At 49.3% G+C, this 25,097-nt stretch overlaps 1 protein-coding gene across 1 annotated transcript in view; it reads left to right on the top strand.

Moving 5' to 3' along the window:
- Positions 1 to 8,442: 8,442 nt before the first annotated feature.
- Positions 8,443 to 25,097, top strand: part of LOC104258004 (cell surface hyaluronidase-like) — a 50,165-nt gene continuing 33,510 nt past the window's right edge. Inside the window, exons 1-15 of the mRNA XM_059824128.1 lie at positions 8,443 to 8,667; positions 8,754 to 8,880; positions 9,033 to 9,594; positions 9,871 to 10,040; positions 10,352 to 10,540; positions 10,903 to 11,072; positions 11,779 to 11,988; positions 15,789 to 15,994; positions 17,554 to 17,623; positions 18,258 to 18,386; positions 19,403 to 19,488; positions 20,811 to 20,942; positions 21,063 to 21,098; positions 21,908 to 22,060; positions 23,930 to 24,107. Coding sequence (XP_059680111.1) covers positions 8,443 to 8,667; positions 8,754 to 8,880; positions 9,033 to 9,594; positions 9,871 to 10,040; positions 10,352 to 10,540; positions 10,903 to 11,072; positions 11,779 to 11,988; positions 15,789 to 15,994; positions 17,554 to 17,623; positions 18,258 to 18,386; positions 19,403 to 19,488; positions 20,811 to 20,942; positions 21,063 to 21,098; positions 21,908 to 22,060; positions 23,930 to 24,107 — 2,643 coding nt within the window. The remainder of the gene's footprint in view (positions 8,668 to 8,753; positions 8,881 to 9,032; positions 9,595 to 9,870; positions 10,041 to 10,351; positions 10,541 to 10,902; positions 11,073 to 11,778; positions 11,989 to 15,788; positions 15,995 to 17,553; positions 17,624 to 18,257; positions 18,387 to 19,402; positions 19,489 to 20,810; positions 20,943 to 21,062; positions 21,099 to 21,907; positions 22,061 to 23,929; positions 24,108 to 25,097) is intronic.

Here is a 25,097-nt window from a genome sequence, read left to right as displayed (position 1 = left end):
TGTTGCAAACGCAGTGGTTTTGTACTCCCAGCACTGGTTAAGGGTAGCGTGGCTCTTTGATGGTGGGCGCTCCGCTATTGGGAATGAGGTCAAGCACAGAAACTACCTGCTTAGCATTTATTGCTTTCAAAGTCTTGAGTAATTGTTAGATCAGATAGTTGTGATTTCAAAGTGGGAGGTTGTATTTCACCTGTGCAATATTTGGGTCTTGTAACTTTGCTACAACAGTAGAAGGACAAGCTGGTCCTTACAGCAGGAGAGGGAGCACTGCTCTTTTGACACTTTGCCTCTGGCAAAGTCTGGGTTTGAAGCTGGGTTCCTGCAGTAACCAAATTAATTTTGCAGAAGGGGTTAGAGTAACATGCCTGCTGTCTTTAAAAAACAAAACAAAAACCCCAAACAAGCAAAAAACCGCCCCAGCAATCAAAAAAGAAAACCCAAGAGTACCCCTATACCTTCAGCACGTTAACTGTAACTTGTCTTCTGGTTCCTGTAAAGGTAAAGATGCTTTGTTCTGGATTTCCGTACGACCCAGCGGTGGGGTGGGCTGTGAGCAGACACCACTTCGCTTTCTGAAGTAAAACTCTGGGTCCCTGTGGGTCTGCCGGGGAGCAGGCAAGTTCTGGTGGGGGCCACTCTGTCCCCTCTGCTTGTAGCTTTACCTGCGGGCTGCTGAGCCCAAAGGCGTGCTCGCTCTTCTGCTCCGCCTGGGACGTGGCCGAAGTTTTTTCCATTCGGCAGAGGCCGGAGCACCTCTGCTCCCCGCTGTGCCACGGGGCAGCGCTGGTAAGTGCCGGCCGGCGGCAGCTCTCAGCATAACCAGCCCTTGTGTCCAGGTGGGGGGAAACCCCTCCTGCCGCAGCCCGGGCAGCCTCCCACCCCCCTGGGCTCCGCGCCGAGGGGCAGCGCGGCTTGCAGCGGGGCCGGGCTGCGCTCCGCCGGGGCACGGCCGGGCCGGCAGCCGAGGGAGCGCCGCCAGCGATGCCGCTCCGCCGGGCGCAGCCGGGTAAGGAGCCGCCGCAAGCGGGGAGGCGGCGGGGGGGGGGGGGGCTCGGGGGGGCTCCGCGGGGCCAACCCCTGTGTCTGTGTTGCAGGTGCCCGCCCCGGGCGGGGCCGGCCGCGGGGCGCCCCGCGACCCCCGAGGAGCCCCGCCGCCGCCCGGCTGCTGCCGCCGCTGCTCCCGCTGCTGCTGCCGCTGCTGGTGGTGGGCGCCCGGCCCGGGGCGCAGGCGACGAGCGTCAACAGTCAGCAGCGACACGGTGACCGGCCCCCGCGAGTGCCCGGCGGCGGGGTGGGCAGTGCTGGCGGGCGGGAGGAGCGGGGAAGGCGGTGCTGCAGCCCCCGGGGCCGAGCCCCTCGGCGCGTCCCGCGGGCCGGGAGCGGTCCGCCCTCCGCAGCCTCGGCCGCCGCTGTGCGCGGCCCTGCACGGGCTGACACGGCTCCGGCGAGGCCGCGGGCCGCCGGCGAGGGCTGCCCAGGCTGTAGCTGTCCCGGGAGAGGGGGCGTGTGGCTGCTAGGGCGAACCCTGACTTTTATCCGAAGCGAAAACGGAAGGGAAACGCGCCTCTCGTTTCCAGTTGGAGTTCAACACAGATAGACGCATGATTTGACTGTGGCTTTGGAGGCAACTGCATGCAATGGGCCCTTAATTTATCTTCTCCTTTAGTTCCTCAGGCCTTTTTTAGCCTAAGGGCTGCCTTTGAAGACTAGACATTGATCCAAAGTTTTGTTCATTCTAAATAATGTTTTACGCAGCAGTTTATTCTAGAAAGCTTGCAGACCTGCTTAAAGATTTAGCATTGCTTACATTTCAAGTCACTCTGCTGCAGCGGTGCCATTAGGTGCACTTAGGGACGCTTTGGGTCTGCCCCAAAGCCCTTTCCCTTGGGCTCCGACCGGCGCCAGTCGGATGGCAGCGGTGCACGCAGCCCTCCCCTCCATGGACCATCTGCCCCCCAACACATCTGCACAGGAGGAGGGGGTAATACAGACCCCATATTCCTGGGGTCCTCCTGGAGCTGGGTCCTCCTTCCCCTCTCCTTGTTCCTCCCGGGGATCTCGCACAAGCGGTTTGCTCCCCTCCACGTCAGCCCATCAGTAAACTAGTGGAAGAGCTCGTTGATCTCTCGGGGGTCTTATGAATAGAGATCTTGCAATGGCTATTGATTGCTCTGAATGAAAGACGCAGTAAAGATGCAAAACGCTGCTTTCATTATGACATATTCCTGAGTTATCCGCTGCCGTCTAGTCCTAGCAGTCATATTGTGCAGTTTCTGAGTAATAGAGGGTTATATTTCAGGGATGAATTACAGCCAAAAATGTGCATTTTGATACGTAAAATTCCAACATAATAGTAGAATACTTAACTAGTACAATTACAACATGCAAGCAATCCCCTGGACCCTAAGTCACGATTACTTGAAGCCGATAGCCTTAATCTTGAAATCAAATAAAAAAAAATACTTGAAGCTTCTCAAACATGCTGGACTGGGATCCACCTCTAGGAAATAGAAGAACATTCTTAAGAATCTTGTCTTCTCCTTAGAAATGAAAGGGAAGGCTGCAGGCACATTCCAGGGCTCCCAGGGCGTGACCTCCAGCCTTTAGCAGCGTGCCGTTATGTTAAAACATTAACTATTTCAAACACTTTTGGCAAGATGCAATTAAGTTTTGGGTTCATTGTCCCTTTTAATTATTCGAGCTTTCTTGTGTGTTTGCAGCCCTACTTACCGTGAAGTCCCAGCCTGCTTACGTTGCATTTAATTGTTTTATTGATCAATTCTCAGGGTGTAAATTGAACCTTCAAGGCTCAGCCTGAACGAAAGAGAGCTGGGCAGGGGTACTGCCTTAGAAACAAATATAAGCTCTAGAGAGTCCAGATTTTCCCGTACTGGTATCTTCTTGTCCACAGGATGAAGCTACCATGGCCTTTGAGCAGCCACAGCTTAACCCTGGTACACCAGGCTAATGGCTTTAATCAGCAGGCGGAGACCAGAGAGATCACCCGGAAAGCAAAACTGAGCCTTTCATTTAAACCCAACCTATATCTACGGGAAACCTAGAGGCTGTGCTGGGCCCTGGGGCTGGACCCAAGCTGCAAACAGCCCAGCAGGAGTGTAAAAGTTTCCTTTTTTAGTCATGTATGAAGAAGGCTTTTATAGTCTTTAACAGGAATAATTATTTTTCTTAATGTTTTCAGAAAATGTATACAGAATAGTACATACTCTTTTGGTGATTGGCATTTTTTATAGGAATCTGTGCTCTGGAGTATATGTACGTATAACAAAGATAGTTTTCCTGAGCATTACAGAAAACATTAGTTTAAGTAAAAAATTACAAATAATTGTTATTATATTCTAGTACCTAAAAACCTATCTATTGTAAATCTATTGATTTGGCCTGTCGAAACGTTCAGTAAGTTTGTCAAAGGAGTGTAGCAGTCTGCACTGTATCCAGGGCTACAGCAGAACATTGATAAATGTATAGAGAGAGATATATACATTTTAAAGAAACAAATCCACCGGGATTTTTCACTGTTTATGTTTAGTAGGTTTTACTGTATTTACGATTATTTCAGAACATAGCCTGAATCCCAACAGTTCTTTGTGGGATATGGATTCTGAAGGACTGTTGCACAGTAAGAAAACCCCTCCCGGGACCGTGGGCTCGTACAAACCCTCCAGCCTGTTCGGGAGCCGCTCTCTCCTGAGTCACCAGGGAAGGAGAAGTTTGCTAAGTCAGAACCTGGGCCAGAAACCACAAGAAAAGCAGTTGTCCTGTGACATGCTCCTTAAACTTTCCAGATATATTTTAATGGATACCTTTGGACCTAGCTTGGCCTGGAATCTCTTTCGGTTTTATAACTGTGATCGAGAAGTCAACCTGCCCAAAATTCCTGTCAGTCCTCTCAAGGTGGCCCAGCACAAGGCGAAGCCGTTCTTGCTACGCAGGGTGCTTCAGCTCCTCGGGACTATGGGAGTGTTGTCTGAAGCTCAGCAGTCCAAGGCCTTCTCTCTGCTCAAGAAGCAAATGCTTAAACCAAGGAAAACGCCGTTAAAGCCCAGAGTGGAACAAAGTGGTAGGTATATAAGGAGGGGATGTGGGTTTGGTATCTCAAATGCTTTCTGGTGCTGGCTGAGCAGATCTGTGGGGCCAGGCTCCGTGCTTCCAGGGCGAGGGGTGGACATCACTGGGTGCAACGGGGTACGCGGGGGTCCTGTGTCGTGCCAGGAGCCGCACTCAGCCTTCAGGCTGAGCTAGAGCCAGGGCTCAGAGTGCTCAGCCCCAAGCAGGAGGTCCGCGATGAGGCGGGTAGGAAGCAGTCGCTGTCTGCAGAAGAGGAGGCGCTAGACGGAGGCTGGTAGGGCGTGCGGGGCGATGGGCCGTTATACGGAGAGTCTGCGGGAGTCAGTGCAGGCGCTAAAAGCCGCGCTGTGGTAAGGCGGTGCCGGGGCTGCCGGGCCCACGGCGGCCCGAGCGCAGCTCTAACGCGCGCCTTGGCCGTGTGCTGCTCACGCTCCCCGCGGGCCGGGCCGGGCCGGGCCGGGCCGTGCCAGCGCTGCCAGCTCCCGCCGGAGCCCGCCGTGCTCCCCTCCCCTGCTCCGGGCTGGGGGGTGCCTGGGGGAACAGAGCTACGCCATCTCGAAAATGTAAAATGAATTTAAAAAAAAAAAAAAAAAGTGGAGAATTCTAGGATCTGCGGCTGGGAAGGGGAGCAAAAAATAATAACAATCAAAAAATCTCATTTGTTAAGTGGTATAACGCAGGAGCTAACGGCCCGCGTCCCCCGCTCCCAGGCTGCTCCCGCAGCCTTGCCCGGCGCGGGGCGGGCGGCGGCTGTGCAAGGGCGCCGCCATCCGGCCGTCCCCCGCGCCGCAGGGGCAGGGCCGCCCGCCGGTCCCTGCCCGCCGGTCCCTGCCCGTTCCCCCCCGCGGGCAGGCGGCGGAGCGGTGCCCGCAGGCGCGGGGGGGGCTCCGGGCAGGGAGGTCTGGGGGCAGCCCGGTGTGAGCTGGCGCTGGCCCTGCCGCGGGAGCCCCGGGCCCCGCGCGGCCGGAGTTGTCCCGCGGTGCCTCCAGTCCCCCGCTCCGTGGGAACGGGGTGTTGCTCAGGGGATGCCGACGCGGCTGCTCCTTCCTTCCTTCCTCTAAGCAGGGAGAAGGAAACAGGATGCCGTCCAGCGAGGGAGTGTGCCCGGGAAAATCACTCGCAGAGGAGGAGCCCTCCTCTCTGCATTCGTGCGCGAGGGCTGTATCTCTGGGAAGAGGCGGCCGCGCTCTGGGCGCCAGTTCGCCCACCCCTGGCTCCTCTAGAGCACCTTGGCGTTCTGCCGTGGCCCTAAAACGAAACCTCACCCGCCAGTCATCGGTACTTGTTAGGAATGTTACGGTCGTGTCCCTAGGCAAAGCATTACGGTCACTGCGACGCGCCAAGGCACGAGGCGGTCAGGGTTGCCTCCTACCTGGTAGCCCATTACAGAAAATGACCCGGGTTTGTTTGTTAGAAAGTTAAACTTGAGTTTATAACCAACAATAACACTCGAAGGAGCGTTTGGGGTTTTTTTCGCAAGCAGGAGTTACACCAGCCGTGTGTTTGAGGCAATGAGCGTTAGTCATGATTTCCCCCTTGCAGGTGTGAGGATGTTTGGGAACATTCTTGCGCTGCGGATGCGTTCTGTAACCGAGCGCTCCGGTGTAAGCTTCACACCGGTGCTGCTGCAAAACAAAAATCATCTCGAAAAATGAAACCTGCAAAGGAGTGCAAGGAAAACGGCTTAGCTCCCGACACCAAACTGCAGACAGCAACGGGCGCTTCTGTGTTTTCCTTAAAATGAGATGGGAATCCTTAGAAAACCAGGATGATGTGTCCAGTCTCACTTGCTCTGAAATTGTCCTCCTCAGACCAGTGAAAACTTAACACAGGGGAAAAGGGTACCAAAATCATTCACCTGAAAGCAGTTCTTTCAGAAAAAGAATCAGAGCAGTGTATTTATGTGGATTTTGAGGCTACAGAAGGAAGGGTTCGAAGGATTTAAACAGTGCTCGCAGCTTAAAAATGTTGTGTTCTTGTTCAGAAAAAGTCCCGTGTAAACCAGAGTGACTTCGGCTTTGCTGATCATTCCATAAGGCCCGCACCAGGTTTAGCGCTAACCAAAGCCTGCGTTGCTTTTCACTCCACTATTATTATGCTCGATTAATCATTGTTGCCTTTTATTTAGATTGCAAGTCCATGAAATCTTTTGAATGGAGTAAATATTTTAAATAAAGATGTGTGAGCTTTCTAGGGCCCTGCAGGTGTAAAATGAAGGTTCAAGGCCTCTTCTACCTCAAATTTGGCACTTCTAGAACCATTGAATTCAGAGAATTTAGTGTGTTTTAAGACAAAATACTCCTATTTGTCTTGTCTTGCCTGAAACTTCTGCCGGTAGATAAATCTTTCTCCAAAAATTTGAGTACAGCCTACCATACCTCTGATAAGAGCTCTGCTTTCCCATGACCTGCATTCATATATGTCATATGCAGATAAGGAGGCACAACGCTGACTAATGCCGCTTTTTTGGAAGGAAAATGACAAAAGCTATTTGAGACAGGAATAGAAGTGCCAGCACTAAATGATAGATGAACAGCCGGTAGCAAAGGTGGCGGCTCTAACGTTTCCCTGTATTTATGGAGTACTGAAATGAGGGAGTCTTATCTGGATTTCTTTCTCTGGGCTGGATGCTTATCTTCGGCTTCAGCAATACTCTGAGTCCCAGGACAGGGTGTAAGAGAGCGGATGGGTTTTGTTTAGCACAAGTGAGTGTTGTTCCTGCTTCAGAGCTGTTGTCTGGAGCGTGGGGCATGGCCGTGCCCCTCGCCCACCCCCCTGCTTCCAGTCTGTTCCCATATTTTGTCTGACAGCGTTTGCTCCTTATTAACATAACTATAGCCTCTTTGTGCCCTCCGTCAGAAGAAATCCTGCACCAGAATAAATTTCAGAGGTGACAGATTGGAACAGTTTGGCCAGATGATGGCACACAAATGTCTCTGAGATCGGCAGCGCCCATGGTTTGCACCTCTTTGGCTTTGGTCCTGGGTGGGAGCACTGTTGCCTGCCCGCTTCTGGCTTGTCCTCTCTGGATGTTGGGCTCTGGAGCAGAGATGAGGAATTATGTGTAGGCTCTGGGAGGTAGAAGGCAGTGGCCGCAGTAAGCAGTTATCTGTCTTTGGGTGGCACCTGGAAGCTCAGTTATGCGGTATTTTAGAGCCCATAAAAATGTGATATTCTGGTTCATGGAAAACAAACCAGTGTGTGATGGTCCTTCTTCAGGCAGGGCCGTGTCCACTGAGACTGGAGTCCAGGCAGGAACCGGCAAAAGCCAGGAATGCAGTCCCAGGCCATGGGGGGAAAATCACACGGGTTTCTCTGAGGCCGTGTCTTGTCAGAGCACCTTCTAAGGCTTTTCTTCTCTGCCAGCGCAGGTTCTGACTACAGGTTGATTTCATCAGGTGGTGGGAGGTGAAGTGGCAGATACCTCTCTGCTCACCCACTGTCAAGGGAATTTCTGCAGCCGCCAGGTTACAGTGTCCTCCGCAGGTCTGCCAGACGCAGGACAGCACAGGGCAAAACACCCCCGCAAGAAGGTGCCGGAGGGGCCAGCTGCCTCCCAAGAAGGGCCAAGGCATGCCAAGTCCCGCTGCCCGCACCGGGGGCTGGTGTGCCTCAGCCCCCTGCCCTTCTTGGGCCCCCCAGCCGCACACTTCGCGCGGGGCTCTTGAGCCCAGCCGGGAGCCCTGCGGGTCTGCAGAGAGCCCCCGGGGCCCTCCCCGGGCTGAGACTCGCCCCTCTCCCCATGTCCGCGGGGAGTCCGGCGGGGACCCCGCAGCCCGCAGGGACTCGGAGCCGGGGAAGACCTTTGCCTGCGGGCAGCGGGGCTCCCCCCGGCCCCCAGCATCTGGGCGCAGGTCGCAGATATACATCCCGGCTGGAAGGGATCGTCCCCGGCGGGGAGGAGCCAGCAGCTCCGTGCTGTAAACAGTGCGGGCACCGCCAGCGGTTGGAAGATGGATATAAATAGGGAGGCGGAGGGGAGGCAGCCGGAGCGGAGGAGCGGGAGCAGCCTGCGCCTGCCTGCCCCTGCCCCTGCCGCCTGCAGCCGGGGTGCCCCGCAGCCCGGGTCGGGGGCTCCCGAGAGGCGGCGTCCAAAGTTTGCGGCTCGGCGCTGCCGGGGATAGGTAAGCGGCTCTTTGCAGCCGAAGTTTGAAACCCGCCCGTGCTTCTCGTCTATCTGCCGCTGGGGTTTTCTATTCGCCGGCTCTCTGTTCGTGCTGCTGTTGTGGTTGCCTCGCCGTGTCCGGGGTTGTGTGGAGCCGGGGAGGGGGGGATTTCTGGTTTTGGTCTTGCTACGTTAAGTGGACGGAGGAAAAAAGGGGGAAAAAAAAAAACCCAAAACACATCAAAAGCAAAATGTGCCTTCGCGCCGGTTCCGTGCAAAGCCGCGGCGAAGGAGCCGGCGCGGCGCACGTGTTGCGGCTCCGCGGCTGCGGGGGCGCCCGGGACGCGCCGCCCGCGGGGAGCCCCGGGGAGCCGCGGCTCCTCCTGCCCTTCGCGCCGGAGCCGGCGCCGGTGCCGGTCCCGGCGCCGCCGCGGGACGCGTCGGGGAGCAGCGAGCGGCGGCAGCGCATCAGGTCGGTACCGCGCCCCTCCGCGCCCTCCCCTCCGCGCCCCGCCGCCGCTGCTGCCGCCGCCGCCCGTCTCTTGCAGGGCCCTGCCCGGAGGCCGCCCCGCACCTCGCCCCGTGGCGACCCGGCTCCGACACCCGCCGCGCCGCCGTGGTGGGCCGGGGGGCGGCTCTGCGCCTCGAGAGCTCCGCCGCCTTCCACTCCCTCGTCATCCGCGACGGAGGTAAGCGGGGCCGCCCGCGCCCTCGGGGCCGCCGGCTGCTCCCGGAGCCCGGGCGCTGCGGGGGGCGGCCCGGCGGTGCCTGCTGGCGGGTGGCACCCCCCGCCCCCGGGGGTGCGCGCCCCCAACCCCGCTCCTCTCCCCTCGCCCGCCAGGGAGGCTGGTGTTCGCCGACCGCCCCCACGGGCCGCCCATCACCCTGCGGGCCCGCTACATCCTCATCCACGACGGCGGGGAGCTGCACATCGGCTCGGAGCGCTGCCCCTACGGCTCGCGGGCCACCATCTCGCTGTACGGACGAGCCGCCGAGGGGGCGGCCGTGGAGGGCTTCGGCCAGAAGTTCGTGGGCGTGGGTCGCGGCGGCGTCCTGGAGCTGCACGGCCGGCGGGCCCGCTCCTGGACCCTCCTGGACAAAACCCTGCACCCCGGCGGGCTCCGCCACGGCCCCTACTCCTCCGAGAAGCGGTGGGGCAGCCGCGGGCTCAACCTCCGCATCCTGGACGCCGGCACGGCGCGGGTGCTGGCGGCGGGGCGCTTCGACACCCACCTGCAGCCCGGCGAGTGCCGGCGGCTGCGCGCCTTCCTGGCCCTCCAGGCCCCCGGCAGCCTGGTGGCGGCCGCCGTGGGGGACTCGGCCGCCCGCAGCCTCACGCTGGAGACGCGGCTGCTGCTGCGGGACCGCCTCGGCAGCAGGTACATCGCCCGCCTGGGCTACAGGTGAGGCGGGCGGCGGGCGCGGGGGGGGAGGCGGGCGCGGAGGGGGGGGCACGGGCCCGCGGCGCCACCATGGACAGCTCCGCGCCGGGGCCGCCGCGCCGCCGCGCCCGCCTGGGGCTCGCCCCGACGGAGGGGCTCGGCCGGGCCCCGCGGGCACCCCATGCCCGGGGGAGGGGGGGGGGCATGCCGCGCTGCACCCTCCCCTCCTGCCCAAGCTCTCGGGGGGGCGCGGGGTTCGGGATGTCTCTCGCGTTGCTCCTTCCCGGTCTGCTTCAGGCAGCCCTGGGCGCTGGTGGGGATCCTCGGAGGGGATCAGCTTTCCACAGCAGAAGACAAGCGGGAGTACCACGGGAATGGAACAACGGGGTTAGCCGTAGCCCAGAGAGATTTCCTCACCTACGATGGCACCCGCTTTACTGTTACCGCTTTCAGTGGATGGATAAAAGGTTTAGTCTTCCCTGACAATTGCTTGTTGCTTTGCTCTGCTTGCTTTCTGCCTGCTGCGAATCTGAACAGTGCAATGATAATAATACCGTAGACTTTTGCTCACGTGCGCGGCGACCAAACTAACAGCAGTACTCTCACAAGGTAACGTTATAGCTGCCGCCAAAGAGATGACACTGACATATTTAATGGCTAGAGCACCTCTATCGCACGCAGAGTTATCTAGATAAAAATTAAATTGGTACACTCTTTGGCTAATTGCACGATTCTGTCATGTGCAACTGTGAAAATAATGGATTGCTTCATTCTTCAGGGGTGCCTCATAATGGATTTAAAGTGGAAGTGTCCAAAGGAATAATTCTTCATTTGGTGGATGAGGTTACAAGTTGGTTACCTGGCGACCGGATCGTCGTTGCCAGTACAGATTATTCTATGCATCAGGCTGAAGAGTTTAATCTCCTTCCTTGCCCTGAATGTAAAAGTAACCAAGTGAAAATTGATGGTATGAAATATTTTTAGCAAGCTACTTATTTGTGGTAAATATTTACATTGCCTTGTCTTTAACCTTCTACGTTTACATTTACTTGTCTTTTCAGCTAGTTTTTGTTCCATAAACACCTGGGCACTTGTCATATGAAAGCTGACGGCCCTGATACTGGAACTTTAACGTTTGACCAGGGGCAGCGGTCCCCTTGTAGAAGTCAGGGGAAGTGCTAATTTCCTCTGGGATCAAATACTAACAATGGGGCACATCCCCAAACTTGGTGATTGCTTAAATGAAACCCGTGCACTTGCTTAGAACAATGCGATAGTAAAGAAAGACGCTGTGCTCACCCTGAATAAAAAGGTTTCTGATTTTCACAGGCAGCCCACTTTATCTTCACATTGGAGAAGTCATTGATGGCGTCGATATGAGGGCAGAGGTTGGTCTTCTGACTAGAAATATACTTATTCAAGGAGAAATGGAAGACTCCTGTTATGGACAAAATCAATGTCAGTTTTTCTCCTTTGACACATTTGGAGGACATATTAAAGTGAGTAATTTTTAATGCATATGCCTGTAGGTGGTCTCAGATCGTTCCTTTCCTGGTTTGTAAACGAGCAATATAATGCATGAAACTACCATTGTATCTGGGGGAAAGAAAATACTTGTTTATGAAGAAGGAAAAAGTTTGTTGGCCTCTTGCAAAACTAGACTTGCAACAAGGCTGTGTCATTTTTTTCACCGCGTATGCAAAAGCATACCTTTCTCTGGGCTAGAGGGGCTTCTTTAGCGGCATCGCTGTCAGTAGGGTCAGTGTGACGTTACATAGTTCACGAGATGTCACTGAAGAAATTGTGCTTCCTGCAGAGCAAACCTGCTCCATTCATGGCTCAGGGAAGTGCTGGGTCTCGCCCTGTGGTGCTTTGTCCCCTCTGGAGGCAAAAAGCTGGCAAACAGAGCTGGCAGGGGTGCCTTGTCGGGAGCCGTGTCACCCACTGCTATTGCTAAATACTGCAGACGGTGTTTGGCAGCTGTTCCTTGGCAGCCCCGCGCCCGTAGGTGTGCAGCCGCTGGCACGCTGCTCTGCAGGTGCTGGGCTGCCGTGAGTCAGAGCAGGGAGCTGACACCTCCTTCTGGGATCAGGCCCTGTTTTACTCTGCAAACATATTGCCTAATAAGGAAAAAAAAAAAGTGTTTTCTTTTTTGCGCGTATTTACATTGTAATGCCTTACTTGGATCTACATTTTTCTCAACAGATCCTAAGAAATTTTAGCTCTGTTCACATGTCAGGAGTGGAATTAAAAAACATGGGGCAGCAAATCCTGGGCAGTTACCCTGTGCATTTTCACTTGGCTGAGGATGTGGATGAGAAAGGAGGATACGAACGCCCAACGTACCTTGATAACCTGGCTATCCACCACTGCTTCTCTAGGTGTGTTGCCATACATGGAACTCATGGCCTTCTGGTAGGAGACATATTTTATTAGTACCAAGTTAATTTCTTTGCTTAGGCTCTACTAAACAGTAAGAGCCATTTGCGATATAAAGAGAATTCAGAATATAGAAACAAGGCATTTTTTCCCCAAGAAATGTCCTGACTTGTCAAATTCATTTGACTGGTACTCAGGTTAGGACCGTTGCTCTGGTAGTGCAGCTTTTTGAAATTAATTTCCGGTTCCTAATTAATGTTATTAATGGTGTGATTAGATATAGTGAAATCTCTGCCATGGTTATTCTGGACAGTTTGTGATAATAGGAACTTTCATTTAAAATTAAAGCAATGGACTTTTACTGGACCTGACTGAAGCAATGGACCTTTAATTTGTGAAGGAGATGATAAAAAAGACAGGGGTTGTTCAAGTCAGGGCAACGTGAAATATATCCAAAAATATTCACATGACAAAGAGAATGAAATATGAGAGGGACAGACCCAAACAGCCGCTTCAGTGCCAGAAAAGCCCTCAGGAACTTGGCTTTGACCTAGATGCTCACAAGGGCATTGTGGAGAGGTACTTAAAAAAAAAACACCCACAAAAAAGCCATACGTGTCCCAGCTGGAAAATACAGATTCCTGCTCCAGTCCTGACACGTCCAGTTGCTGTGTGCTCTGCAGGACCCCGAACGGCGTTTTGGTGTCCGTGGGCATTTCCTCATTCACCTGATGTGTGCTCAGGCAGAGGCACACCCTGAACTATCCATGACCTCCTGTGTTTTTCCTGACAACTTTTTCTCAACCCTGGACATAAAGCTGTGTGAGACATGACATAGATGTATGCGGGTGGCACCCTCGTGTGAAAGGGTCCCCCCTGAAATGATGTATTCACGAAAATGTGTTGCCGGACTTGTACAACTGGGAGCACTTTTCGTGTATCCTAAACTGGATTTGCATTGTCCAGATCACTCAAAATACTGATTGCCTTCTCGTATACGTGATTTGCTCTGGCTGTAGAGCCTGCTTTTGGGTACAGAGCCCTTAGGTCGCAGGAGACTTGCCCAGTATGGGTGGCTATGATTTAACTTGCTTTCTCTTCTCTTTGGTATTAAACCTCTGGAACTAAAGGAACCTGCCTGGGATGAAAAATTAAAGCTTATGTTAATACTGGTCCTGAGAAGTATGGTGTATGCTTTTGCTCTTTATCAGAAATGAGGTTGTCAAGGGTTTATCTGGATGCGTGGGATGCAATAGTTGTGAAATCAAGAATCCAAGTGTGAGATCCAGCCCCCCTGCATCTGACTGCTGAGGGCTTTGAGTCCATGAATCGGTGAATAGATTTTATAGCAAAGGTTAAATATGTGATTCTGTGGAAGAATTGTGTGGTTTCAATACAGTCATTAAGATAAAGAGTAATTAAAATGTAATAAAAAGCCTTGCTTTAAAATAAGTTAAAATAATTTGCATTTCCAGAGAAGAGCATGTATATCAGAGCAAGGCAGTTAGGTAACATTAAATGGGTACCTGTTTTAGCATCAGTTTATGAAACTTCAGCCCTTGAGGCAGAATAAATCAGATAGGTGGTTATTCCCTCTCCTGTTTGGAGGGTTTAGTGGATGTAATTGTAGAAGTACGTTGCCAGAGTGCTGTGATTTGTGCTGCTGCGTACTGGCCGCGCAGTGCTGTCTGCAACGCCCTTCTCCCATCTGCTGCTCTCGTGTGCCAGGCTTGTGCCGCTTTGCAAGCTGGCAGCCGCGGCGCACACGGCTTGGGTTACTCACCGTGGCTGGGACGCAGGCTGTGACATGCCTTTTGCTGCCTTGGCACACGTCAGGCGTACGCGGACTACTGTAGTCTTTCATGTCTGGTGTGTCTGTGCATAAAGGTCACTTATATTGTGTTGCCGAACTATATATAATTCAGTGTTTAGAGGCATCTTAATCATCTGGTGTTGGACACACCAGCGGGGCTGTAGCCTGCGTTGTGGACGGTGTTTTGTGCTGACACATACAGTAATATGCTACGGTCACAGAGCCGCAGGTGGGCTCTCATTTCCAGGCTTTTAGTTTCTATCTGTGATATGCCAGAATTGATCAATTATTGGGGTTTTGATCTATTGGCATGGGTCCTTATCTTTCAGTGCAAATGTAAATGATTCTTAAATTACATTATTTCTGGTTAGGAGAGTGATCAATATACTATCATGTATGTAAGTTTTCAGGACTGCCACGTGTTTCTGAAGCTGTGACAAATCATCTCAATTAAAGCTAAACTCTGGTTTCGGATACAAGGCTGGTTTTTAACGCAGCTGTCTGAAGCACAGATGAGCCAAACTTCAGCTAAATTCCGAAGAATGAAACTCTACAATTGAAATGCTGTACAAAACAATGGGCAATTTGCTGTTACAGTTTCTTTCCAAAAATAGTCTTCCCTGGCCTCCTTAGCGCAGCTTCTGCCCATCATTTGGAAGAGCAGAAGTAGCCAGGCTTACAGTTCTTAGCAGGCTGGCAAGGACACTTGCATTTTTGTCTAAATCCATTTCCCGTCTGTATTTCCAAGACTCAGCTGGTAGGGACAAGTTCAGTGTCGCTGCATGTAGGTTCTCTGTTACCCTCCTCGTAGCTCACTCCGAGCTACCGTACCTGTGCACAGGATCTCGGCGGATTTCCAAAACTGTATCAGTTAGGAGTTGGGTACCTGGTTGTGTTGTGCCTTATTTTTAACTGTCTCTTGAACACCTCATTGAGGCAGAAAGAAGAGCAGCAGATGACAAGTTTGAGGGGTGATTGCCAGGAAAACAATGAAATCCAGGAGAGATATACCTATGGGGACTATACTCTCTGTGACTCCAGATGTTATGTACAGTTGCAGCCCATTAAGGGGAAATCACAGGATATGAATCTGAAATGGATTTAGTTCAAGTATCCCTCTGTATACAGAAATAACCAAGTAGGTTAATATTAGTTAATCTTGCAGTCTTACACAGATATAACTCTGACGTCAACAGGAATTTTGTATGCCTGAAGAGTGAATAAATATGCTGACAGGGATCATTTGAGTACAAAGTTGAGTTTTCAGTAAGATTTAGTAACAAATAGCTGGTATTTTAACTCGCCTGATTTAGTATTTACATTTAAAAGAAGGATTTCTGAATTTATCTTCATAAGACTGTACATCAAAGGAGGCTTGTGCTAAGTCCTGTTGGTCAAATTAGGGTTTAATGCAATATCCCTGTGCATGTCAGTTAATATTAAATAGACTGGAACAGTAAAATACCATCTCTGCCCAAGCTGATCATTACAGGAATGAAGTGGCCCTGCACCTTCTGAGAATGGAGGAGAAAGAACTGAAAACTTGTTAATATAAATTACTTCACATGGTGAATTTTAAAGAATTTCTTATTTTATTTGGGAAGTGTTGCAGTCATGAAAATTTGTGGATTAACCATCCTAACTTGTTGGTTTATCATGCGAGACACACTTTTCTTTACGCAGATATTTACTCCACGACACTGAATCAAATAATCTCTCTTAGAGCTGAGGGCAGTTTTAAATCCAGGATTTTGCAATTTTCCTTTAATTACGCATGTGATCTTCCTCAGAGCAACGTTAATAGCAGTTTCACTGTATGAGAAGATCAGTCCACAGTTATGCAAACTGCATGTAGTTCAAGTTAGTTCCAGGACGGATGCCTACGGAGGCACTGCTCGCTGTGCAGAGGGGTGGCAAAACCACTCCGTGAGCGTTTCAGGAATTTATTGATAAGCAAAGCTCGTCAGTTATAGTTCCTACTGCTGTTAGCATTGCAATCTATGGCCTCTATACTTTTTTCCAGGTAAAAGACACCATTGGCTATGACACCCTGGGGCACTGTTTCTTCCTCGAAGACGGGACAGAGCAACGCAATACATTTTATCACAACCTGGGCCTCCTCACGAGGTCGGGGACGATCTTGCCTTCGGATCGCAATGAGGCTATGTGCCTTGCCATCCGCAGCCATGTCTATGGGAATTACATTCCTGTGCCAAGCACCGACTGCATGTAAGTGCTCCGGGAGCTGTAGTCAGGTTTTGCACTTATGCTGTGCTTTATAGCTGGGTCCCAAGGAATGCTGTGGTGAAACTTTTGAAAGGTGCTATTTGATATTAAATTGTAGCTTTTTCTGCCATTTCTCATTTTAAAATAATTTAGCCACTTGCCCATGTTTTGCTTGTGAAGATATCTGTTAACACCTGCATGAATCCTAAGCAAGGAATATTTGCTGTTGGTTATTCCTGTTGCTGTTTCCTGAAAATTGTAAAGATGTTAGAGCACTTTGCTCGTTTCTGAACCCCTCTCAATTCTTTTTAAGTAGGATGTTGAAGGCTGCATGAAATCTGTCTGATAAACGCAAGTTGTTTCAGCCCTGGTATAGGCTGGCAAATACATATCGCTTACTACAAAGGGAGTGTTTGCCTTTTTCACCAGGGCTGAATCGGGGCTGGAGCATCTAGAGTAAATTGGTCAATAGCACATGGGTGCATGAATATCTAGAGATGAATATCTAGATCAGGAGATGTAGCGAGAATGTAGAGATTAGCATCATTTAACAATAAACAATATCCTGATATAGCCGACCAACGTTAGCTTCTGTTTTGGAGACCGATGAGCTGTAACACGGGCACTCAGTGGGCCCAGGTATTGGCCTGGCTGGTGTTTGCGAGTAAGAACACAGTTTAACCAAGGAAATTTGTATTTTCATGTTTTCTGGAAAAAGATGCAGTGGCCAAACCCAACTTATTTTAGTTTGCATAAATAAATTATCATTGAAATGCTAAGGTTGATTGTACGGTTAATACAGTTTTCTTTTGCACCTATTTAGTCGTTCTGTTAATCCAAAGGAGTGTGGATTCTTGATTATGTAATAGTTAAGTTGGATAAAAAACTGCCGAGATTATCTGCTAGAATGATCAAATTCATTGTTATGTTCATGAGAAAAGATTTACAGTGTTTTTACATGTGGTCTTTAGTACTGCAAAAGATGTTATCAAATGAAGTAAGACAACAAATGATAATATTTTAATAGCTATTATCTGGCTTCTGTTTGTGCCACCACTGATCTTCCCTCTGAAGCAAAAACTCCTTATTCAAACAAATGTCAAAGTAATATCTCCTTAATCTCCTACTTAACGAGCCATTTGTGGCTTGAAAGGACTTTTGTTTTGTTTTCCACGTAGAAGCTTCATAAATCCATAGAGAATCCCCTACCTCCTGCCATTGCCCTCCAACTTCCAAAAAACAAACCAGAAGTTCACTTTTCAGACATTTTCCAAAGCTGCTTAACTTAAAAGACGCTGGGTTTCCTTAGGTTGTGTTTAACAGAGCATGGATTTTGTGTTAATGGTCTCATATAATTTACAATAGGTTCAGCATGTGGCTCCATAAATGAACATGTCTGACATCACTAGATGGTTTCTTTTCCTTAAAGAGTATCATTAAAAGGTTGTGTGGAGTTTTAAAGTCAACAGGAGAGTTGTGGCTCAAGTCCAGTGCAGTGCTATGAAAATGTATCCCTTCCTGTTTGGTAACTGCTTAGGATCATTTTGATTTTGATTTTTCAGGGCTGTCAGCACATTCTGGATTGCAAATCCGAACAACAACTTAATAGAGAATGCAGCAGCTGGTGCTCAGGTAAAATCATTTAACCACAAGAGCTATACTTTGCCTCCAGTTCCCATATATCCCACTCTTATTGATGTCATTAGCATGAGGGCAATGTATTTTTAGTTAGTCATCGTAAAATTTGGGTATGTATTTCTATAATCTTCGCCTCTGTTAAGAACAAGGATTTGCCTACAGTTCTCCCACTGATGTTTCTCACAACTGTGGCTGGTGTCCGATGTCTCCTACCAAATGTTGATTTTTATTAGTAGTTAATAGTTAAATGCCCAATAAAATTTTGTGTTTAAATATATAAATACATACACTCTCCTTGTTATTATTTCTGATGTTTACCCAAATCATGGTTGTGTTTAATGTGCTTGTATAGAGAAGGCTATGTTTTCTGATAAACCACCTGAATTTCACCCGCAATATATGTTTTTTTAAAACCCCTGTGTTTGTGCCTCGGGGGCCCACTGTCCATGCCAAAAGATAAGTCGGGAGGTGTAAGAGTGTAGGCTGGTGTGCATCCCCTGGGACTCACACATGTTTGGCAGGCTCAGGTTAGAAATCTGGCCAGCATAGTGGGAAACCTGAAGTCCCCAGGATAGCCTGTGTCATTAATTGTAGTGTCCCATTTCTCAGACCTCCCTTTGTCTTTTAGGATGTTGGGATATGGTACATCTTCCACCGGGTTCCAACTGGACAGTCCGAGGGGCAATATCCAGAGGGACAGGCTGAACATACCCCCTTGGGAGTATTTTACAACAACAGAGTCCACTCCAATTTCAAGGCACGTGGATGATTTTTATATGTTACTATCAATAAAATAGTATGGCGTAGGTTTGACCAGATGAAATCTGGTGCTCTGAAATCAGATGATCATGGGTGTCTTACATTTTGATATAACACTATATCAAGACACAATCAACTTTTTGGGATGATGCTCTTTCTAATGATCAAAGAGGGAGCTGAGCAGAGTGGGATTCCCATTTCAGGTGCTTCAGTTGGGTGCCTGTGTTAGAGGGGCTGTCCCCACACCATAGGTACACCTACTACTAAGTGAGATTTAAAGAATGACAGGCATGGCACTGAGCACTGGTGTTGGCCACAGTGGTGCAAGGATACAGGGGAACGAGCAAAAGTTGTTTGTGCCAGGGCCTCCTCGTCACCTTTGAAAAATTAGATCAAAAATTCAAATGTTATCCCAAGAAAAACACTTTCCCCCAAATATACCGTTGACATAAAAATGTAACCTGTAAGCTGTAAAAAGCATTTTTAACTTATTTCTCAGGATTCTAGATTGAAATCAGTGCTGTTCTCTGTGTCTTGTATATTTTACATCTTAGTCCATGACAGCTGCTGCTCTAGCCCAAAGTCTTTAACTTAGCTACAGTGGCTCATGTTCTCTTTTGACTGTGGGGGACTCGTCACTCTATTTAAAGACTTACTTCTTAACAACACTCTTTTTCCAAAAAGTTATCAAGAGCTTGGCAGAGTCCCTTATTGCTTTCTGCGCGGGAGAGAGAGAGTGGGAGTTCAGTGCCTTGCTTTGGGTCAGAAGGCAGCCCAAATGCTGATGCATAACACATGGCAGGGCAGGCTCTGTCCTGACTTCAGCGTGCTACATCCTGTGCTAATGTCACGCTGAGCGGTGCCAAGTGACACCGAAAGGGAAGAGAAAGCCCAGGCTGCAGCCGCTTGCTGTGCCTGCACGCGCTAGCTGCCCACATTCATTGATAAAAATCTGGGATCCCGGGTCTCTGTTGGGCGGTCTGTTAAAATAATTGGAGTCGTGTGCATTTTCAGGCTGGTTTGTTTATTGGAAAAGGAGTAAAAACAACGAAAGCCAGTGCTGAAGATCCCAGAGAGTATCTCACTGTTGATAATGCCAGGTAAGCACATGCTGTATGGCTAAGTATTTTGGATGGTTGTATTGCTGCTTGGCTTCTGCATTGTATTTAGCAGATCGTTAATGCCTCATTATGGCTGGAATATCTGAAAAAAACACGCAAGCTATCTCTGACGTGCACAGGCAAATACTTCACAGCACTGAATTGTTTGTGCTATTGCTGACCAAAAATGATACATGTGCACTTGGGGTTATGAGGACTAAGCAATGAAGCACGTGAAAGGGGATGCAGATCCCATTATTCCGTTAGTGGGTTTGTAAACTCCAACATTTCTTATTAATCGCTTAAAAGAACTTACACCTGAAAGATGATGTAAGAGACTGCTGAGACTGGCCTAGTATTAATGAGGAAAATAAAGTAGTCTCAAAGCTTTTTGTCAGCTGCTTTAAAATCTCTAGGCCCTTCTTTTGCAGAGTGGCAGCAGGTAAATTAAGGTCATTTTCTCACTCACTGCAGCCCTATGGGTCTGCGTGAGGAGGATGTGGCAGAAATCAGCCACTGCTCCTGGTCGAGCCTTGGCTTTTTTCCTGCTCCATCATACCCTCTCAATGCTCCCGCACGGCTGAAAGGAAAGGGCCTCCCTTTGTGAGACTTCCCTCGCGGGGCCAGCCCCTTGGGCACTGAGGTGACACGTCCCTCGGGACATCAGCTGGAAGAAGTAGGAGGTGAAGGTAGACTCAGACAAAGCGATGGTGATTTTTTTTCCAAACACAGCACAAGTCTACCATTAAGTGTGGCAAGAAATAGCCTGAAAGTAATGGAGAAGCACCCGATTCCCAGGGCAAATCCTTTTTTCATATGACAGCTTCTCTTTCAGCAGAGACAGAAGCATGTGGAGGTCCGGTCTGTACATGCAAGGAAAGCAGCTCCAATTACTCCAGTATCTTGGCTGAATGAGATTCTTGAAAGCACCTAATTAATTTTCTAGCATCAGCCCAGGGATTCTCAAAGGGCCTTGTAAGGACAATTACAAAAGGACCCAAGTGACTTGGGAAAAATATTTTCTATGCCTCTAAATCACACTGAATCAAATTAAGGAGTATCCATGGGCCCCTTGAAGTCTAGTGAGAAATCTGTTGATTTCACTGGGGCCAGATTTTCACCCTTAGGAATGTTTCTTGTTTTCTGCTTTGTACCAAAGCACAGAGATGAAATCAGCCTGACTCTGATCCAGGGCATATCACCTCTTTAGGCCCATCACACCGATATATGGAAGCCAAACGAGGTCTGCCAGGCACAACCTCCTCTGTCTGAGGTCGGTTCCTATGTCTCCTATGCCGCATTAACTAAGCTGCTTGCTTCAGGTTTCGCCCACATCAAGATGCTGATCCTGAAAAGCCGCGAGTTCCTGCCGTGATTGATGGTCTTATTGCTTTTAAAAATAATGACCATGGGGCCTGGGCCAGGGGCGGCGACATTATTTTCCGCAATTCGGGGTAGGTTACTGTAATTACGTGTTATATCATTCCCCTTGCGGCAGACATAAATAGGTCTGTAGGCCAAATTCACTGCAGACATTCCTCCTCATTTACACCGTTGTGTTTCTTCTGTCCCAGGTTTTCAGACAATGGAATTGGACTCACTCTGGCAAGGTAATTTCTTACAATCAACCTTCTTCCAGTTCTTTCCCCCAGTGTAAGAGGCTCAAGAATGGAAGCTGAGACACTCCCCTGGTAATTCCTGTAAGACACGAGAAAACCTCACGTTTCCCTCCCAGACCACATCAAGTCTTCCCTGCACAGCCGTTAATACAAGGGGCAATTTAGCCTTTCATTCTCTTTGCCTCAGCATGTCTGGGGAATACATTGTAATTGCTGAATATTTCCTTTTGGACGGTAGGTCCTGAACCAGTAGACTAAACATCTGGCTCCGCGTTCGGGAAGACTTTTCTTCTGCTCTAGCCCAGTGCAGCAGTGTTGCCCATAGCTCGTGTGCTGCCAGGGCAGGGTGGCTGGGATGGTCCCACGCGGTGGCACAGCAGGTCTCCTGCCTCCTCAGCTGGTGTCTTCTGCTGCTCTCGTCTCGACCCCTCTTGCAAAAGACCCACAAAAATAAGCCATGTCCAAAGCCCACTGTAGGCAATGAGAATCAGTGAAGTTCTCACTTTAGGGATGTAGCTAAAAATGTATAAAGCAACTCACTATAGAGCAATTTTTATATATATATAGGGTAGAGCTAGTTTTACCCAGGCTAAGTTATCTGTATTACTGATGCCCGAGCACTAAGCTACCTCTGCACTAACTTGCTGGTTTCTAAAGAGAATTTAAAGCAGGCTTCGGTGGATGCACTTTTTCCCAAATTAAGAAAGAAATTCTACTGTGTCTGTGGTGTAATCCAAAGTGTTAATTAATCAGCTGTGGTGTGCTGCATACTTACCTGGTGTTTCTTTGCCTGCTTGTAGTGATGGGACTTTCCCGACAGATGAAGGCTCCAGCCTGGAGGTTACACGCTCCATTTTTGTTGGAGAAAGCAGCAACTTTGGCTCCCAGGGAGGCCAAAACAGCTACTGGGGAAAAGGGGCAAATGGAGAATACAGAACACTGCCCAGAAACAAGTGAGTTATTCTTCCGCCATTTCTTCTTGACATTAGCATAAGCTAGAAGAAAAGCCTCCGGAATAAACGTGACTATCAGCGAGTAATTTATACCGGGTGTTTAAATTATTATACAGGCCAGAAATAATAAGCATCTGAGTAAACTCACTCTTCAGGCCAATAGCTTGAGAGCATTTGTGACTGAATGTGTTTGATTTAATTTTCTGCTTAATTTATTAGTCACTGGAGAATGGCTTAGAGAATCTGAAAGATACCAAATGGCTGTTGTGTAGTGCTTCAAGAGCACAGCACCAAGCTGATGGCGCAGCTCCTGTCCACCGTGCCACCTGCCAGTGTAGCTGGGCAAACACAGCCAGTTTGACAAAGGAGAAACCATTTTTCATTATTGCATCTTATTTTTCTTTCAATAGCTGTATGTTACTTTTTATTTTGATAGCAGCATGGCCTCCTGTCTATCAAATGCGTTGCCTACCCACATCCCCATAGCAAGGCGTGCTTCCCCAAGCCTAAATTCTACCCTAATGTATGTTTTTGGTGATGCTCACCAATCATTAATCCCTCTACAAGGAATATAAAATTAAGGAATAAGCAGTACTCAGCAGACATGCCATGTGCACAGCCCTGACTATACATGTCTCAGCTGTAAGTGACACAGGAATGGGATCTGTGTAGGACAGCAAGAATAATCAGAGCGATCCTCAGTTATTATCGGTGTTGCTATTTTAATTGCAATTGCAAAAAGCTCCTTTGCATTTCAAACAAGCTCTAATCATCTGCGATATTGTTAAGCAATGTACTCTTGGAAAGGAGTACGCCAAAACATCTGATATCTGTCCTTTCATTACGCCATAGTGCAAAATAGGACGTGGGGGTTGTACCAGACCCAACTACTGGGATAACAGCTCTGGAAATTGAAGAATTATTTGGTCAAGAAACACTGTGCCTGATGTTTCCAATTGGCAAAGTGTTTCTGGATCTCTGGAACCAACCAGTAAGAAAAAACATCAGGGCCGGGAGGGAATCTGGGCCTCGGTGACCCCCAGGCTGGAGAGAGCCTGTGAGCCCATGGGTTGTCCACTTTGTGGCTTTCATGTCTGAACAACTCTTTCTGGACTCGGTAGGCATTGACCTATCCTTCCATGCCACTACTAGCCAGCTTCACTACTGTCTGCGAAGCTGACCCAGGCCACCCTTTACTCAAACACAACCAGGGCCAAGCAAAACCTGGCGCCTTCTCAAAACAAACCACGGAAGGGACAGATCCTTACCCGTGACTCCAGTGGTGTCTCGTCTCCTTCAACACTGATGTCTTGACAACATGTCCATGGGCTGATGCTGCAGAAATTGCTTTTCTGTACGAAATGCTGTGGACAAGGTCCTAGGGATCTCGTGTGAAGTGGCCTGTATGGAGAGAAGAAACTGTGCTGCACCACTGGGTACTTGCTTCCAAGGAGACACTGTTGCCTCCAGGGAGTCTGACTGATATAATTTTTTCAATGTTTTCCTGAGAAACCCATCTACCCTGGAACAGGGAACCTGACAGCAACGCTGCCACACAGCCCTTTGGGTCTTTCTCATGGTGATATGCCCCTGGGTGGCTGGGGACAAGGGTTTTAAACTGCTTCCCCCCAGCTTACAAGACTTAGGCAAGCTGTATGAGTCGTTTTTTTTTGGCCCTTGAGCCTTAGCCTGTTGAGGGTGTTCAGCAGAATTTCACCTTTCATAACTGTGTGATGAGTGTCAGATCCCAGTTTTGGGAACGGAAGGATGGTTTAGCTACTTGTTAATATCTTTCTGTGCCTTCAGTAGAAGACTCAGAGTTTGCCCAAGCTTTTAACACAGGATTGTGTTTGTTTTTAAATCTCACAGGACATTCCCTATTCGTGGATTCCAGATTTATGACGGGCCTGTCAGGATGGCAAAATGCACTTTCAAGAAGTTCACCCCGACTGTTGACAGATACTCCAGTGCCATTGGGTTCTTCATGAAAAACTCCTGGCAGATAAGCCCCCAGAATAATGTGTCGCAGATCCTGATGGAGAAAAGTGTGAGTAAGAAAAGCAGAAATGCATGCTGTTAGATGTTCAAGTTTTTGAAGTTTTTAGAAGCGATGAGAGATTTATCCTAGAGCAGGAATTGCCAGGCAGTGGTGCGTGTTACATTGGTGCATACCGTCGATTCATTTTGCAACACTTTCTTTATTTAATGAAGGTTATTTATAAGCCAGTAAAATGCGAAGGTATCTTATGCCTGGGCAGACATACATTAAAAAATCTGCATCAGAGGAAGATTTCACCTTGTAAACAGAAAATCCAGAACATCACTCTTAGCTGGTGCAGCATTACCGGCTTATATACGCTGAGGACCTGGTGAGGATCTGGCCTCAGAGGTTGAGCAATACACAAATGAGATGTCGGGAGGCAGTAAGCTGCAATACAATTCTTATACAGAAATAAGCAAATGCACTTAGAAACAAAGCCATGGCCCAGTTTCTGGGGTCAGCAGTGAAATTCCTGTTGAGCACCACAGGGACTTCCCTTGAGCAGTGACAGCAGAATAGGGCTCTGTATCTCTGCCTTGGCAGAAGCTGTAGGATGCTGAGCAATTCCCGTCCTTGTCCTGGATTCCTGCAGGGATCGTGGCTCTGCACACTTGGCTTGGGAAATCATAGAGTCCACCTGGCTTGCTCCCAGGGATCACAACCTCTCCTTAGCTTTTTCAAACAAGGTCCATGCTTGTTAGGATGTTCATGAACTGTAGTAACTTTGGCTTGAGGTTTGGCTTTATCTTGAGGAAAATTTCCATTGCTCTGGCATTGACCAACATCACTCCCTTCTGGCAAGCAGTTAGTTTGTCTGTCCCGTCTCTGGTACACTTTAGACCAACAACAGGAGGGTATTTCATGAAAGCATGATGTTAATTGCAGTCACTTGACTGCTTCTCTAAAGAAAACACAGTTCCTGTGCATTTCAGTAAAGAGATCTTAGTTACCTTAGATGCTTTATGGAGCTTTGGAACAAGAATAAGGACTAATTTG

Source organism: Gavia stellata, chromosome 13 (genome assembly GCF_030936135.1).
Source record: "Gavia stellata isolate bGavSte3 chromosome 13, bGavSte3.hap2, whole genome shotgun sequence".
In the NCBI taxonomy this organism is placed as follows: Eukaryota; Metazoa; Chordata; class Aves; order Gaviiformes; family Gaviidae; genus Gavia; species Gavia stellata.
Note: the sequence above shows the minus strand (reverse complement) of the source record. Positions and strands in the feature narration are given on the sequence as shown.